General features: G+C 37.9%; 3 protein-coding genes across 3 annotated transcripts; 1 reads left to right on the forward strand and 2 right to left on the reverse strand.

Moving 5' to 3' along the window:
• Positions 1 to 497: 497 nt before the first annotated feature.
• On the reverse strand, positions 498 to 5,941 carry LOC140794877 (AP-1 complex subunit mu-2). The gene is made up of 11 exons (XM_073147145.1): positions 5,383 to 5,941; positions 5,113 to 5,259; positions 4,942 to 5,004; positions 4,549 to 4,725; positions 4,350 to 4,453; positions 2,030 to 2,137; positions 1,795 to 1,891; positions 1,591 to 1,688; positions 1,231 to 1,372; positions 1,002 to 1,124; positions 498 to 922 (listed from the first exon to the last, which is right to left on the reverse strand). Exons 1-11 carry the CDS (start codon positions 5,509 to 5,511, stop codon positions 824 to 826), a joined length of 1,287 nt encoding a protein of 428 aa, XP_073003246.1. The 5' UTR covers positions 5,512 to 5,941; the 3' UTR covers positions 498 to 823.
• Positions 5,942 to 5,953: 12 nt separating this feature from the next.
• LOC140794878 (protein ANTHESIS POMOTING FACTOR 1) lies at positions 5,954 to 10,433 on the forward strand. Its single transcript, XM_073147146.1, has 11 exons — positions 5,954 to 6,186; positions 7,037 to 7,137; positions 7,320 to 7,429; positions 7,527 to 7,596; positions 7,671 to 7,770; positions 7,894 to 8,010; positions 8,097 to 8,234; positions 8,784 to 8,865; positions 9,270 to 9,319; positions 9,382 to 9,533; positions 10,008 to 10,433. The coding sequence occupies exons 1-11, from the start codon at positions 6,118 to 6,120 to the stop codon at positions 10,012 to 10,014; spliced, it is 996 nt and encodes a 331-aa protein (XP_073003247.1). The 5' UTR covers positions 5,954 to 6,117; the 3' UTR covers positions 10,015 to 10,433.
• Positions 10,069 to 12,803, reverse strand: LOC140795012 (lysM domain receptor-like kinase 3). The gene is made up of 10 exons (XM_073147371.1): positions 12,115 to 12,803; positions 11,855 to 11,994; positions 11,623 to 11,762; positions 11,405 to 11,494; positions 11,208 to 11,313; positions 10,960 to 11,111; positions 10,774 to 10,871; positions 10,543 to 10,681; positions 10,345 to 10,443; positions 10,069 to 10,233 (listed from the first exon to the last, which is right to left on the reverse strand). The coding sequence occupies exons 1-10, from the start codon at positions 12,801 to 12,803 to the stop codon at positions 10,069 to 10,071; spliced, it is 1,818 nt and encodes a 605-aa protein (XP_073003472.1).
• Between the last annotated feature and the right edge of the window lie 3,189 nt (positions 12,804 to 15,992).

Below are 15,992 nucleotides of genomic sequence, written 5' to 3' on the forward strand. Positions count from 1 at the left end.
TCTCTCTCTCTCTGTGTGTGGGAGTCTGTGAGATCTTCCTCCCCCAGATTATATATGTAACGCATATTGGACGTTCTTATTTATTTTCCTTCCCTCCAGGTAGGCGTTCTATTATTCCATAGTGGTGGCTCAATCCACATTTCATTATCAATCGCTTAATTTAATAAGCAATTGGATTACACGATAATCACATGCAAATGAAACAAATGGACCCTCGGAACTATATCTATTGGCAACTAGTAAATCAGAGAAGTAGCTTTATCTGCGATATACATTGAAACGCCGTATAACTTCTATGATCCTCAACTGCTTGAGAGGTTTGGAAGAGCACGATATTACGACTATAGTAGACTTGCTCAGTATGTGGACGACGTAGGAAAAGCAGAGAGGACAATTCCAATGGTTGCTAAATTTCTACAAACAGAGGATTAGGATAGCTCTTGGTATGCCATGATAGCCTCGTTACCATCGAAATATATAAAACCAACCAGAGAAAATGTAACAAATAGTTCTCAATGAATATAACAGTTGACCAAGTTATAGTAACCATCGTAGAACATAGGCTAATGAATCAAAATAGAAAAAAGGAATAAAAGCATAATAACATCCTCAAATAAGCCTCACGTCATAGTGAACAACTCTACTTGACAATACAAGTAGATAAGAGGAAGTAATACAAGTTGTTTGGAAGCTTTCTACGGCAGACAACAGGGATCAGAACAACAAAATCCCCACAGGCCCCATTAAAATACAAGTATTGTGGTTTATTGTTCCAAATTCTGTGAGATGGTTTCTGATTGTCTCGCAACCTGTCAAGAGTGAATCAGATGAGTCTCAGTTCATACTCACCAGCCATTGTGATGTATCTCACCCATGGGAGGGCCTGGTATCCACTCTTCTCAATAATTTTCAGGTACCGAACCTGCAAATTGGAATATTTTCAATGAACCTATCTCTTTGTGCAATTGTTGATAATTAAGATAAAAGGATACAGGAGGTACCTGTATGCCGGAAACAGTAAAATATGGAATCTCAAACTTCACGCGTATTGGGGCCTTCTTTTCAGGTGCTGCTTCTTCTGCAGTTATACTGGGAAGACTAAATTCTGCTCTACACATGTACTCCTGAACAGCAGTTTAGGTACACTGTTAATCCCCTCAAATATCAAGACACAAATAATCTGGGTGAGTCATCCTGCAAGTACTACATCCATGGATAGTGGAGAAATACCTTGCCACCAGGAAAAGATTTTATTTTCCAAACCAATGCATCGTTTTCTGGAGCATATGCAGCAGAACCCATAGAAGTCCTTATATTAGGATTTGTAGCATCTGAAGGTACAGGCACCTCAATTTCAACATTTGTTGCAGTGCTGCGCATGAGAAAGAAATGACAATCTTGATTTAATAAAAAGACTTGAAACAACACAACAAAATGGTGTTTCAGTGCATGAAACTCTTGCCAATGCAGGGTCTAGATAGGGTAGTATGAACAAAATTGCTTATCCTTATTATACAAGAGGTTGTTCCTACAATAGAACATCGCAATGGAGAGAACAAATGTTTATAACAGGAATATGATAAACCAGACCTTCTTTCCTTAAACTGGCTTCTTGCTTTTACCATGAGCTCTATACGACTTCTTGAGTGCTTTTCAACTTGAGCTTCCACCCAGATTAAAGGTTTTACCTGAAGGAGCAGGAAAGGTGATGTACATTAACAAAACAATGGAACTATAAAAAAGAAATAGAGAAGTCAAAAGTTGGTTAAATGTGAACCATAAAGGAGAGGATACCTGAGTGCTGAGCCGGTAGGTCATCAGATCAAAAGATCCATCTGGTGGAATGAAAGATATAGTCCTATCATTCTCAAATCGAGCTAGACGCACACACCTTCACAAAAAATGTGTTATGAGGTCCAACTTGAGAAAACGTAAACCAGAATATGTTTAAGCAATTGAAGAAAGAAGTGATCACAAACTCATGATATGGTTGTATTCCACTTAGGAAATTAAACAAAATGCTACTTACTGATGGAATTTGATGTCATCCAGATCGATAGCTTTTCCCTTCGTTTCTCGACCTTGAGCTTCCAAAAGTACCCTGTCATTTAACCCAAGTTTGCACTCGGGCATTCCACTGCACCAATACTTGCTTATTAGTGACTATTAAATTGCCATTCCATTGATATTGTTATAATAACAACTGATAAAAGGAAATAAAATATGAAAACCAAATACATCCATTCACTGTGTAGGTAATCTACTAACCTAAGTGTACATAAAAATGCAAACATGGTAACAGATTACTGAGTGACCATCCAGGAATATCTTTATAAAGCAGGTACATGGGGAGAATCATTACATGAGTAATAAATTTTTGCAGTTAGGTTGGAACCAGAACTAAGCGCAATACCAAGATTTGTATATTCTGAACTTCTGATCAATCAAGCTTTCTGAGCCGTTTAAGAAAGATGTCAAAATTCCTAAATTAACCTTCTTACACCCTACTTCTCACAAAAAAAGAAGCTCAGGACAACATAACTCATCTCTAATCATTCACAACCTTTCTGGAAAGACAAAGAAAGCTAGTAGATCAGATCTACAAAAAAATTTCAAGTTATATTTTTTTATGATGTTGAGCCTGTAACACCTAGGTTGAAAGTATTCATCTTATTACAGATGTGCAAGATCAGTTTGTGCATTCAAGTGGATTTACATATATTTTCTTTGTAAGACATGGAATACTGATGTCATTTTCATTTCATTAGCGTTATATCAAAAGTGGTAGCCAATTAAAACTGTCATAATTAGTATATGCTCGTGTTAGTGCATTAGTACTGAAGTACCCTAAAATCTATATGAAGAACCAATGTATAGATACCTGATAGCTTGCTTCCTAGATGATTCTAGTTTGGCAGCAATAATTTTACAGGTGAAACATCAATTGCAACTCATACATGAATTTCCACAGAAACCTTAGTTGGCAAGGCTCTTATAACAGAGCATAAGTATGATAGCTTGGTATGCAACAATTAGTACAAAAAATTTTAAGGGATACAAAGTAACAAGCACTTGTACTAATCATGAGCCTAAGACCAATGTTCAAGTGTAAAAGACAAGAAACCTTGAAATACCTCTCTTACTCCATAATTCATATTTAAAGCCTTAATCCCAGTAAATACATCATTGATCATTGTCCATTTCTTTTGTTAATAAGCAAGAATCTATGATAACAAGATCAACAATAATTCCTTTCTCCATAAATGGCAGCCATTTTTATCTATATCCACTAAGTTTGCATATGTTAAGCGCATGACTTTTTGAATCCCCGATTCTCAATCCTCAATTTCACACGAGTTGGAGTCTACTTTCCAACCTTTTCTGCATCCAGTCATTGAACATAAAGCTAACAGAGAATAAAACCAGTTACAGCACATTCCTGCGACAAGTGCAACTCCTATATGATAATAGTAAGGCCAAAAGAACTGGAATCTCCATTGTAGAGTCAAGAATACTCATATCACCTCTAACAAGGTACTCAAAGATATCTTTAATTTCAACATTTCCTTTCAATGCAATTCCTGTTATATAACAACCAACCAACTCATTGTATGACTAGACAATGGTACAAATAGATAAAGGAAAAAAAAAACTTGGAAATAGGAGAATATGTTCTCTCCATATGCTTGTTTTGTCTTCACAGAACTATTGGAATTTAGGTAACATAGTATTAGGACAAAAACAAGAGAAATGTATGCTTTCTGCAAGCAGATTATCATATATGGAAAGCATTAGAAAAAAATGCCAATGCCCTAAAGGACATGTCCATTTACATACTTCTTAATATGACTTTTTTCAAAACTAGGAAAACTAGGAGACTTCCCCATGAAACACAAACTCCACCACACTAGCTTATCTGGAAAAGATAATATTGTATATCAATTGCCCCTGCATAACAACTATGTATCAAATATTATTTTGATGAATTTGATTGAAATACAGAGGATCCTGTGGATATGATTTAGTAAATCTAGAACTTCTTGGGTATATCAGGAAGGGATATGATGTCCATTCTTGAAGGCAATATTAATGTGATACTATTACTCCTGTTGGCTAAGATTTTTCAGACCTTTCAAGAAGAGTTGCCCTTCTAATGAAAGAAAACGAGGAACTCAAATGGTGCAATTCTCATCGAAGACTTGGTCTCTCTGATGAACATCACTTTTATCAATTCAAAACTATATTAGGAATTCAGGATCATAAGCATTTGACATTGTGGTAAGGAAAATGCAAAAAACTGGTATTATGTTACTGCTCAAAAATAAAATAAGAAATGAAGTGTAGCATACCTCAAATATGTTCTCATTTTTAATGCCCCGACGACATCCGAACGAATAATCTGCCCATTACTGTTGACAAGAATGTTAACACTTTCTACAACATCCAAGAACACCTGAAAGAACAAGATTTCATGTCCTAACATTATGGTCTAAGGTGGTGAATGTCAATTGAAAATTTTCAATCAAAAACGGGTCAAAGAAAACCTACCTCATTTTTCTTGTACCGTATCCCTTCACTACGCCACGACACTGCATTTGTAACAGCCATCGGAGGCCTCTGCGTAACTTCCATCCTATAAGCATCTGTCTTGATGAATTCACTGAGAATCTTAGCTTCCGTATATTGTGGGTATCCAAAGTCCATCATTTCATCAAGTAACTCATACTGCAATTCACAATATATTGAGTTATAGCCGGTAGGAAACTCTCAAGTACGGTTCTAAGGGAAGGAACCGCCTATGGAAAAAGCAGCAATCAATAGGATTTCCCTAATCCTCCCTTTCCGAAAGGAAGAACGTGAAATATTTAGTACTCCTATCACAAATCTGACAAGAAATAAGAATCATCAGCTTGACAGATTAGAATCTTTCTCTCTTCTTACCACAACAACAAAATTATCTCTTAAAGATTCCTCCTCCAACTCTTCAAAATAATGCTTGAAAACCTGCAACCAATCCATCACTTTCAATTAATTATCCAAAGGTGAAGAAACGCAAACTTGTTTCACAAGTCTAATGACACAATTATAAGACTAATAATAAGGATAGCTTACATCAACGACGCGATGCAGAAACAGAAGAATACTGGCGGCATTGCAGTTCTGCCTGGACGCAGTCATCAGGAAGACATTATTGTGCTGTATGAACATGAACGTCACTCCATCATCATACACCACCGGCGAGTAAGACTCCGTATCACCCTGCCATCGTCTATGGTTATTATATCTAGAAACGAACCCAGATCCGCAATTTCCGGGAAGCAGAACAATTCTAATTCCTAAAATAAACGAGTTCCAGAGAATCGGATCGGAGAGGATCTTTACCTCCTTTTCGATGAGCTTGGTGAAAAATCGCTCGGCCTGAGTAGCGGAGACGTCTCCGCGGTAGTCCCGCCACACGAGGACTCGACCCTTGATGTCCAAGAGGAACAGCGCCGACACGGCGCCTGCCATGGATCAGGTGTGCTCTGCTATCAGATCCGGGATCTGGATCTGGCTTTGACCTCAATTACCATCCCTTTTAGAAGAGCGATCTCTCCAAGGCCGCCTCTCCTCTTCCTCTTCTTCTTCTTCTTATTCTTTGCAGCTCGAACTGGATGAATCGAAGAAAGAGATCGAGACGGTGATGGAGAGGAAACCGAGAGTTTCTGATCTGAGAAAAGGAGTTGCAATCCAGGAAAATGTCCGAAAGGGTAAGCGGGTGCACCCTATGAGACACAACCTATCCAATTAGAGAACGCCACGTGTTAGCCAGGTGCGTCGCCTCTAGTCTCACTCCGACTAATCGAAGGGGGGGCGGGCTGGCAGAGATCAGATAGTGTGGCTAAATAGCCAAAGACTAAAAGAGTCTTGGGTCCAATTTAAATGAGCCGCATTCACGTATGTAACTCGAGTCAATTAACTTACTCGGATCTATATAGATATCGCCCGATCTTCCTTAAACCCTCAGAGCGCTATTGCTATCCTTTCGTTCGTTCTTTCCCCCACCCCTGTTTTTTTTTTCCTTTCTTTTGATTCATAAACTGGAATCGGATAGGAGAGGAGACGCTATAGAAGTAGATGTCCATCTCAGGATTAAACGATGAGATCGTGCGCAGTATGGCCGTCGGAGCCGTCTTCAATGACTTTGTGAGTTTCGATTTCCCATTATAATTGTCTTTATTTGTTCTTTCTACTAGTATGGTTGATGTGGTTCTTTCAATTTGGGCGCATCCTTTTGCTGGCTTTCTTAAGGAAGATCTTCTTCATCTTATGTCCCAACATATATCTCTGGAATCTCCTGAAGATCCAGGAACTTTTTTAGGGGTGCAAATTAGGTCACTTGGATGAAAATAAAAAACACTAAACCATATTTAAAGTATTCGAAATGCTAAACATAAAGTTTTATAAATGTCAACAAAGTTTTACATCTATTCATGTTAAAAAATTATAAATAATACTTATTTCTCTAAATTCTACTGAAAGTTATAGTTGCCATGCAAGGTCTAATATGCATAGGAAAATATGAAATAATCACATGATTAAATTTTTTTCATCATTGTTACTAGGTGTGTTGATGCTCCGGTGGATTAACTGAGCCCTTTTCTTGTCCTCCTTATAAGATTAATCTTTTTTAATAACTTATATAACTTTCGGGCAAAAAAACCTTAACGATATGCTGAGTGAAATTTCAGAAATCTAGGGGCTTCATTGAGTCCTTTCATAATGGGTACAAAAAGTGTTCCTTGTGAGTAGACTTGTAACAAACTACCTTCAATGAAGCTCTTGGAGACTCATGGATCATAATTTTATTTTAAAGAAAGAATATAATTTTTTTTCTACCTGTACATAAGGGAGTCATGGCAACCACCCAAATCTGTGTAAGGCTTTATTCTACTAGCACATTTTACCTACCTATATTCTTTTTCTTATTTCAGTTATCATATAAATAATTGCATGGTTTTTTATGTTTTAAGGGTCTAATTCTCACCATTTACAGGTCGGGAAAATAAGTTCACTTGATTTTCATCGCAAAGAAGACCTACTGATCACTGCAAGTGAAGATGATTCCATACGCCTTTATAATATTGCAAGTGCAACGTGAGTATTACGCCCGACTTACTAAATCGTAGTGCCAGTTGTAAGTGTTATAAAATGTCCTTCCCAACCACTATAAATATATAAGGTGGAATCCTTTGGAATAGATAAGAGCGCCTTGTTTTTCTTTACAATATTTATTTGGTGTTGTGATCTGTCTTTAGCATGTACTAATTACTCTTCAGGTTGTTAAAGATGACATATCATAAGAAGCATGGTGCTGATCGAGTTTGCTTTACTCATCATCCAAATTCCATTTTATGTTCTTCAAGATACAATTTGGAGTCTTCAAATGGTGGATATTTTACATCAGACACAGATTATCTACTTTGAATGATATTTCCTTAGTAAAAAAAAAAGTTGCAACTTATATTTATTTCTCATTTGTTCAGCCGAACCACTCCGATATCTTTCATTGTATGACAATCGATGCCTACGATATTTCAAGGGGCACAAAGATAGGTAGGAGTTCTTTGGCCATTTAGTTACCACATTGTTTAGAGGATCACATCTAAGTTCTTTAATTTCAATTGCAGAGTTATTTCTCTCTGCATGTCCCCAGTAAATGATAGCTTCATGTCAGGATCACTAGACCATAGCGTGAGAATGTGGGATCTTCGTGTAAATGCTTGCCAGGTTGGATTTCCAATCCTTGTTATTGCTTTGTGAAAATTTTAAGCAATGTTTCCATCAGTTATGAAGAAATTATTCTGTTGGAGAAAGAGGTAAAAACACACTATTCATACTTTTAGTCCTCAGGGGATTCTGCGGTTACGTGGAAGGCCTACTGTTGCATATGATCAACAAGGACTTGTCTTTGCGGTGGCATTTGAAGGTGGTGCTATTAAGCTATTTGATTCCCGTTCATATGACAAGGTCGGTAGCAAATGGTTAAAATCAATTACTCCTGTAAGGCTGTAACCATTGTGGCATTAATATCTTGAGCTTTATCTCCAATTCAGGGTCCATTTGACACCTTCTTGGTTGGCGGAGATACAGCTGAGGTGTGTGATATCAAATTCAGCAATGATGGCAAGTCTATGCTTTTGACGACAACAAACAACAATGTATATGTTCTGGATGCATATGGAGGAGAGAAGGTTGTCCAAATATACAAATAGAACTCATGGATCCCCTTCTTGCCTGATTTTGCATTGCTCTAGTAGTCTAGTTTTATCATTTTATGTTCCATTTTTTAGAAGGTGGGCTTATATTGACCGTCAGACTATAAAGTTTGACCAACTCATTAGAAGCATTCTCAACTGTGAGTTATGCTAGTTCTGGTCCATCCTGAAGGAAATGGCTAGGAAGATAATGACGATGATAAACTCCATAGGTTTTGCCTACTATTTATCTATTTCGATCATGCCCAACTTATGGCATTAATCTGGGTTTATCCTTAGAAGGAATATTGGCTATTAAAGTTTTTTTACTTAATGAATCAACTTGATCTTTAGGGGGAAATTCATGACCTCTTCTTTCTCCTTACCAAGATAGTTCTCCTTTCTTCTTTATTAGCTATTGATACACTATTTTGCCTATAGAGTTCTTATTTGCATACAAATCTTTTCTGTGCTTGCTTTTCAATTTAAAGTTGCAATATTCCCAGAAGTACCTGAGCTGTAATCATCTTGTTTTCTGATATGCAGCGGTGTGGCTTTAGTCTTGAACCATCTCCTAATTTAACAACTGAGGCTGCTTTTACTCCAGATGGGCAATATGTAGTCTCAGGTCATTTCATACATGCTTTTCATGTTATGTTGTTCTCTTTTCTATGTGTATGTAATTAAGATGTTTTATTTTGTTCCTTGGATTTTAGTTGTTCTACTTTTAGCCTGAGAGAGTCCAGCAACCAATCAGTTAAAGATTGGGTTTGATCATTTGATGTATCATTTTTTCTTCATTAGCATGCTCTTGCAAAACATTAGAACTAGATTATCTGTGAAGGTATATTATGTGCAGCACTTTCTTCTTTCCAAGAGGTTCTTTATACTTTTGCTTTTACTACTACAATTTGTAGTTAGCATCTTGTTGCAGTGTCTTAATGTTTTCTTTGCTCCCCTTCTGAGGAACTGCACTATCTTATATTTGTACAGTAGATATCAGGAGCATAACACCTGGTTGCATTTTCACAGGATCTGGAGATGGCACTCTGCATGCTTGGAATATCAGCATGAGGAATGAGGTACTTTTTTAATTTTCCTCTTAATGGTGCAACATGCATTTTGATGATTTTCTGTTTCGCAGGTAGCCTGCTGGAACAGTTACATTGGTCCTGTGACTTGTTTAAAGTGGGCTCCGCGTCGGGCAATGTTTGCAGCTGCATCAACTGCTCTTTCTTTCTGGATGCCAAATGAATCGAAGTCAACTGAAGAGCCTAACAAAACAGAAACTGTAATGTGAGGATAATTTGAAAACCCTGCAATGTGCTCTTCTTGACACTCTTTAAAAACTATAATGGCTTGTTATGCTTCTTGTTCTTACCACTCAATTATTGAAGCATCAAGCATCTGCATAAATGAAGAAAGATGACAATGACAAGCTCTTTGCAGTGTCGTAGTGTGAATATCTTGTTTCTTTTACTTTTCAATGGCTTGTAAATTTCAAATTCACGTCAGTCTTCCAAGTCTTCGCACTTTAATAGTTGTGGAGAAATCAGTCAAGATAAATTTTGGCATACTTTACTTCGTCACCTAACTTTTTCAGGAAACCAGTCATTCTATAGCTGTGGTGTTTGTCATAAACATACTCTTTGGAAATTCATTGAATCAAGCCACTAGAAATTGACACTTTAGTAGCAGATCTCTGCAACATGTTTTACTTTCAATACAGTTCTCTAACTTTGCTCATTTTATGCCATTTTTCTTTGGTAGGAAATAACAAGGTAGAGGATATATTCTTTTCTTCTCCTCTCTACTAGATGAGATTGGTTTCTCATCTTCCATTAAAGATGCCACTGAAGACTTCACTGTTGCCGCCTAGTGAAGCTTCCCACTCAATAGAAGCCAAATGAATCTGAGAGAGAATAGCCATGATGTCCCTCATTTCTGGTCGTTCCACTGGATCATCTCTCAAGCACCACAATGCAATGTCTACCATCTAAAAGGAGATGGGAAAGCAAATATTCTGTTAGCATTTAAAGAACAGAGAACTAGGTACATTGCCTGCATGTATTAGTTTACTTACAGATCCTCAGAAAATTGTACAAACCTTGTGTACTTCCTCTATCGGGTAATTGCTGTTTAAATTATTATCTATCATTGCCTCCAAAGAAATCTGTGGATCATCATCTTCCAAAACCTTTTTCATCTGCTCTCAATGTGATGATATTATTTCTTACTTTTTATTCAAATAGATTAATGCTTATGATCGAGTGTTCTATTGAATGAGATCTTGTGAAGAACTTACTATTGAGACCAGTGACTTCATCTTGCTGGGTTCCTTGTTTTCTCGAATGAGGGCACGATATCCTGTTATCAGCTCCGCAAGGACGACTCCAAATGCAAAAATATCGGTTTTGGTGGTCATCTGGAGCTCGAGGACCGACCTGCCAAAAGCTTTCCAGTATTATGTTGCAGGTTAAATGAAATGGTGGCCTTTCTGGTTAGAAGTACATGACAATTGTATAATGACACTAACTCAGGTGGGAGGTAGCCAGGAGTGCCAACCAAACGAGTTGCAAAGCATTCTTCCTCATCGCTGCGCTCTACAAGCTTTGCCAGCCCAAAATCTGCAACCTGTAACAGGTAATGTAATTTTATCGACTTATGATGCACTTCTTCTGAGAGTAGTTGGATTTACACATCAGAAACACTGATCTTTCACCTTTGCTCGTAGCCCATTGTCCAGGAGAATGTTACTCGTCTTTATGTCACGATGCACATAGCATGCTTTTGTATGGTCATGAATATACTCGATACCCCTTGCAGTATCTAATGCAATCTGTATTCTTGCATTCCAAGATAGTGGCTGATGACCTGTTTCGGCTTATGTGATGTGCTATATGTCTGATAACCATGATTGGTTCAAGCATGTGCATGTATATTTACATATGCTACTTATTTTCTACTTACCTTTCAGCAAAGGGTCATGGAGATGGTCGCTTAGGGAACCATTCTGGACATACTCATAGACTAGATATAGGTGGTCATCCCCAGCAGTGTAACCATTCAACTCAACCTAGCTAATAGAAGCTTTCATCAGTATCTTTCGACGGAAGAATCGTGTTAAAAGCTTTCCGATAGCTCCACTAAGCAAGCCGATAACATACCACATTTATGTGATGCACTTTGCATAACACCTTCAGCTCAGCGAAGAATTCCTTAGACTTGCATGCCTTCATCTTTTTTATCGCAACTTCCTGCAGCAGAAAACAACGAATTATAAGGCTTAAATGGGGCTTCGTTTGTGTATTTACAGGCTTTTCCCAGCAGGATGATGATTATGATGAATGATGTGATCGAATATGCTATTTTAAAGTTGTATCACCTGCTTCCCTAATATTCCGTGGTATACACTGCCATATCCACCCTCTCCAATCTTTCTCTTCTCATCAAAATTGGCTGTGGCTTCCTCTACTGCCTCCAAGCTAAAGACTACAGGCCTCTCCGACTCGAATTGTTGAAAGCCTATTAGTTATACTGACTCATTAGAACTCGTCCGTCATACCCTGAGATGAAGAAAGTGCATAGAAAGTTGGGTACTATATGTATAGTCTGACCTTCCAGATTCTTGTTAGGAAGGTAGTGACTCTCCAAGGCAGCGATACTGATGCTAAGGTTATTTCCCAGCCGCTTCTTTGGGATTTCTTCCATATTTTTCCCATCGGATCGCCTTTTCCGATGGAGCAAAATTGCAGAGCTAAAAATTACCAGGAAGGTAGCTGATACGAATATAGACACTATCACTGCAGTAGGCCCTGTTACGGATGAAGAAGTGCGATGAACACGAGAGTGATATATATATATTAAACGCTAATACTACTGATCACCTTTCTTAGAAGGTGGTGGTGGTGAGGCTTTGATTCCCATGGGCACAAACAACAGCATTCCGGGTCTGATGAAGTTAAGGTTGGCAGTTGCATTAAAATTCACCTTCTCAATCACCTCCACGTCCGAATCTAGCAACATAGCTATGATGGTCAGTGTGTCCCCATCCTGCACCGCATACGACGCCGCTAAATGCCCGGAGTTATAGGTGGAGCAGCTGCACGGCAAGTTCACCGTCACCGTATTCTCTGCCGTCAGATTTTCCTTAAGGTTCCACGCCAGCCCGCTGAAGACCGTCTCCGTGACGTTTGTCGCCGTGTCGCCGGCCTTCACGGTGTAATTGGTGTTGTGGAATAAGGCAGTGTATACCGCACCATCGTCGACGCCGACCGCTGCCTCGCACCCGCATGGGACTTGTACCAACAAGTCGACCGTGCCACTGGGCCGGGTGACCGTCTCGATCAGCGATGCGTTAGCTGAGAAGACGGCGGCTATATTCGAGGGGGAGCGGCCGCGGGGGACGACGTAGAGGTAGGAGCTGCATGTAGGGACGGGAGAGGGATGGGAGCATTGGATTGGATTCCATTTGTTAATGGATGTCTTTAGTGACCATGTATCCGATGATGAGCATAGTATTGAGAGGTAGAAGAAGAAGAAGAAGAAGAGGAATGAGTTGGCCATGGCCAGTTCTTGGGCAAGGAATATAGAAGCTTAAGAGAGAGAGGCTTCTTGCCAGGGTTACTTGTCCTGTGTTTATTTTGAGATTTTGTGGTTGTAATATATGTTGGCTAGCTAATTAGATATTTGTTATGTTTCAAAGGACGTTAGTCGCCCTGGGCATATTAATATAATGCCTTTCCAACTTTTGAGCGATTGAAATATAACGGATTACTTTGTTGCATCCGCCCAGTCTTACTCAACTCTAGTGGTCTGCAGACAAAGATGCATATTAATCTAACACTAGTGTTGCAGGCCAGATATTAATTAGACTAGGATTTTAAGTCTCCCTTATTTTGAGGAGGTCAAATCAAGTCTGCTGCTTAAATTTACATGTCATGGTACCCTACACCTTCTAGTGTATATATTTTATAGAGTGCATTTAATTTTCATTGAACCACTGAATTCATTTCTAGACAAATTATACTAAAACCAAGATTGGATTGCTGTGGTAATTAACATCTTATTATTAGCTTAAAAAAGGCTTGCAGAAAAAAGAAAATTTAGAAGAAACCATCTTATCAAAGATTTAATGCGGTACTCTCCTCAAGCCTTGTAGAGAGTGGAGCAAAAAAGGTTTACGGCGATCTAACACTATGGAGGCGATAGCTATGGCGATGGGTATAGCCATGGCAAAGGCTGATACGGTATAGCTATGGATGGTGGATCCCGCTATTCTAGGAGCAGTGGTGCGTCGGAGGAGAGCTTAAAGGAATTGAAAGTGCTGCTATTCTAGTAGCCCTTATCTTTCAAGTACTCTGATCATACCGTTGCATTTCAATTCAAAGAAAGATCTTCATTTTTGACCGTTGTGTGTTGGATCTCATAGGTTTCATATGTTTGTTGTTTGGTACTCATGGGAGAAATTTGTATTTGGAATTAGATCAATTGGAAATGAAATACAGACTCTCTTGAAAATTAAAAAAAGAAAAGGTCCTCTATTATGGTATGTTGTATTCCTATAGTAGGAGAAAAGTGAGATCCATGTACTTTATCTTATATTCTTGATAGTGGGATATTCTTCTCTGTGCCATGTTCGTAGATCACATTTGGATTTATCTTGTGTTTTAGTTATTCTTATAGATCTTTCTCTTAGATTTTTATATTTTTATATATTTGCACATCTTGGGTGTGAGTATTGTTAGCCATATACTTTGGTGTTAAAAGTATTTTAATTTTAGTGGTATTAAAAGTGACATTACTATCATAACTTAGCCTTTTGTGGGCTATGAGTCCATATGATTGCTCTACTTTTTTCACAAAATAAAATTAGTGCTCTCGCAATTAAAGTATAGTGGTGACAAAAGAAAAAAATGTCTTTTATACTAGAAATTCTCAATATATTCTTATATTACTCAGTTCTCAAGCTCACACAAAGACACTTCTTCTGAGACTAATGGACACCTTTTAACACTTTGTTTTCACAAGCGTCCTCCTATAGGGAATGAATGCCTCGGACGGAGTAGAGCCTACCTTTAAGTTCCTAGTTGCAAGCCAACGAGACCCTTAATGCTACTGATTCGGTAGGACGACTTAGATATCAAGGAAAACTGCTCTCATTCTCTGATTCCCATTTATTATCATGTTGTACTCTAAAACACTTCAGCCCATAATCTTGAAGTGTCTCGTCTTGTCTATATGTGGCGTCCCTTCAAATTATTTTTAGTATTATCCAAGTCTAACTTAATCACAACAACCAAAATTAGGCTATTTGATCAATGCCCCAGATATTTAGATTTCGTTGGAAATTTTTTTTTTTTTTTTGAATGTGCGATGACACTACTCTCTTTAATTTCCTACAGATCCTAGTGAACGAATGGTGATAGCATCAGTTGCTAACCTCGTACGTAAGAGGCTGTCAAGAATGTGGTTATTGTAAAGCACAAGACAAGTACAATTAACAGTAAGACTCCAAATTAAAGCACTCGTGCGACTGAAATAGATTAAGGTCAACAACCTTACAAAAACCTTAATTGGGATCAAAGAAGAAGCAAAGCGAAAATTAAGAGCAAGACCCAGAAAAACAAGCATTTGAGTGCCAAGATTCAACGGGCCGGGTTGGGTTTGTCACAGACAGACATAAAACTTAGAACCGACGGAGACTAATCCTAGGGAAAGCTTCAAATAGAATGGTCCATCTATAAATTAATTAGAAGCACAAACACAAATGACAGCTACTGACAACCAATTTAAAATGTTTCCAGATCAAGAAATAAGAAAGACAGGGTAGGGTGATGAACCTGATAATTAATTAACTCGTGTCGGCGATTCTAAATGTTTGAATACATATAACGCATTGAATCAGCATAGATCTGTCTAAACTCAAAAACGTTGAATTATTGTATCGTAGCGTTCTTTTCACATCATGATTACGTTATCTTAATCATGAAAGTTTGTAGTTTAGTTTGGTGCTTTTTCTTCTTCAGTTTTTTTTTTTTTTTTTTTTTTCTGTGTTACTCTTGCACACTTGTTGTAGGCGCTTTTTGACTTGGTAGATGTGGCTAATTGTAGGAAAGAAGTCGGAAAGCAACAATTGAACATGTTGTAAACCTTGAACACAAAAAATATAAAAAGAAGAAGAAGAAGAAGAAGAAGAAGAAAGAAAGAAAAAACAAGAACTAGTTGTTAGCAACGAGCCACTAAGAGATGGAGGCAAGAGTATTTGCAATCATAATAAAGCAGCAGGATGGGATATGTTAGCTATAGTAATATGTTAGGAAGATTTGGAAGAAAGCAATTGTAATTATTTATTTTGAGAAAAAGTAATTGTAATACAGATATTCTCAAGAAGTAGGTAATCAAAAAAAAAAATTTCTTTTTCTTTTTTGAAGGAATTAATGCACCTAACATTTTACCCAGGCCTATGTGGCAAGTAATTAACATGAAGATCTGCAGCGTTTTCAGACATAATATTTTCTTTGGTTGTAATGCACTCTATATGTTTATTCTCCGATCTCTATGTCCATTTTTTTTTTAATTTTGTTGTTGTTGTTCTTGAAGTCACACATCTCCTCCCATGCATATATGCCAGATTGGAAAGGGACGTAAGCTAAAGGTTGGTATTGGTTGATTGGGACCAAGAGAAAAAAAAAAAGAGGATATCGATCCCACGGAAATTAAGCACATTTGTGTTTTCATGATCACAAAATACGT

Source organism: Typha latifolia, chromosome 9 (assembly GCF_019914945.1).
Source record: "Typha latifolia isolate L0001 chromosome 9, TyphaL0001v2, whole genome shotgun sequence".
Lineage (NCBI taxonomy): Eukaryota > Viridiplantae > Streptophyta > Magnoliopsida > Poales > Typhaceae > Typha > Typha latifolia.

Excerpts from the sequence above, each read along its gene's own strand:
- LOC140794877 (XM_073147145.1), bottom strand. The coding sequence starts at position 5,511 with ATGGCAGGCGCCGTGTCGGCGCTGTTCCTCTTGGACATCAAGGGTCGA. Across the intron at positions 4,454-4,548 it reads TACGGTACAAGAAAAATGAG|GTGTTCTTGGATGTTGTAGA; the intron begins GTAGGTTTTCTT and ends TTGTTCTTTCAG. Across the intron at positions 923-1,001 it reads TTACTGTTTCCGGCATACAG|GTTCGGTACCTGAAAATTAT; the intron begins GTACCTCCTGTA and ends TCCAATTTGCAG.
- LOC140794878 (XM_073147146.1), top strand. The coding sequence starts at position 6,118 with ATGTCCATCTCAGGATTAAACGATGAGATCGTGCGCAGTATGGCCGTC. Across the intron at positions 7,771-7,893 it reads TTCGTGTAAATGCTTGCCAG|GGGATTCTGCGGTTACGTGG; the intron begins GTTGGATTTCCA and ends TTTAGTCCTCAG. Across the intron at positions 8,235-8,783 it reads ATGCATATGGAGGAGAGAAG|CGGTGTGGCTTTAGTCTTGA; the intron begins GTTGTCCAAATA and ends TCTGATATGCAG.
- LOC140795012 (XM_073147371.1), bottom strand. The coding sequence starts at position 12,803 with ATGGCCAACTCATTCCTCTTCTTCTTCTTCTTCTTCTACCTCTCAATA. Across the intron at positions 11,112-11,207 it reads CCATGACCCTTTGCTGAAAG|GTCATCAGCCACTATCTTGG; the intron begins GTAAGTAGAAAA and ends AAGCCGAAACAG. Across the intron at positions 10,872-10,959 it reads ACAATGGGCTACGAGCAAAG|GTTGCAGATTTTGGGCTGGC; the intron begins GTGAAAGATCAG and ends TACCTGTTACAG.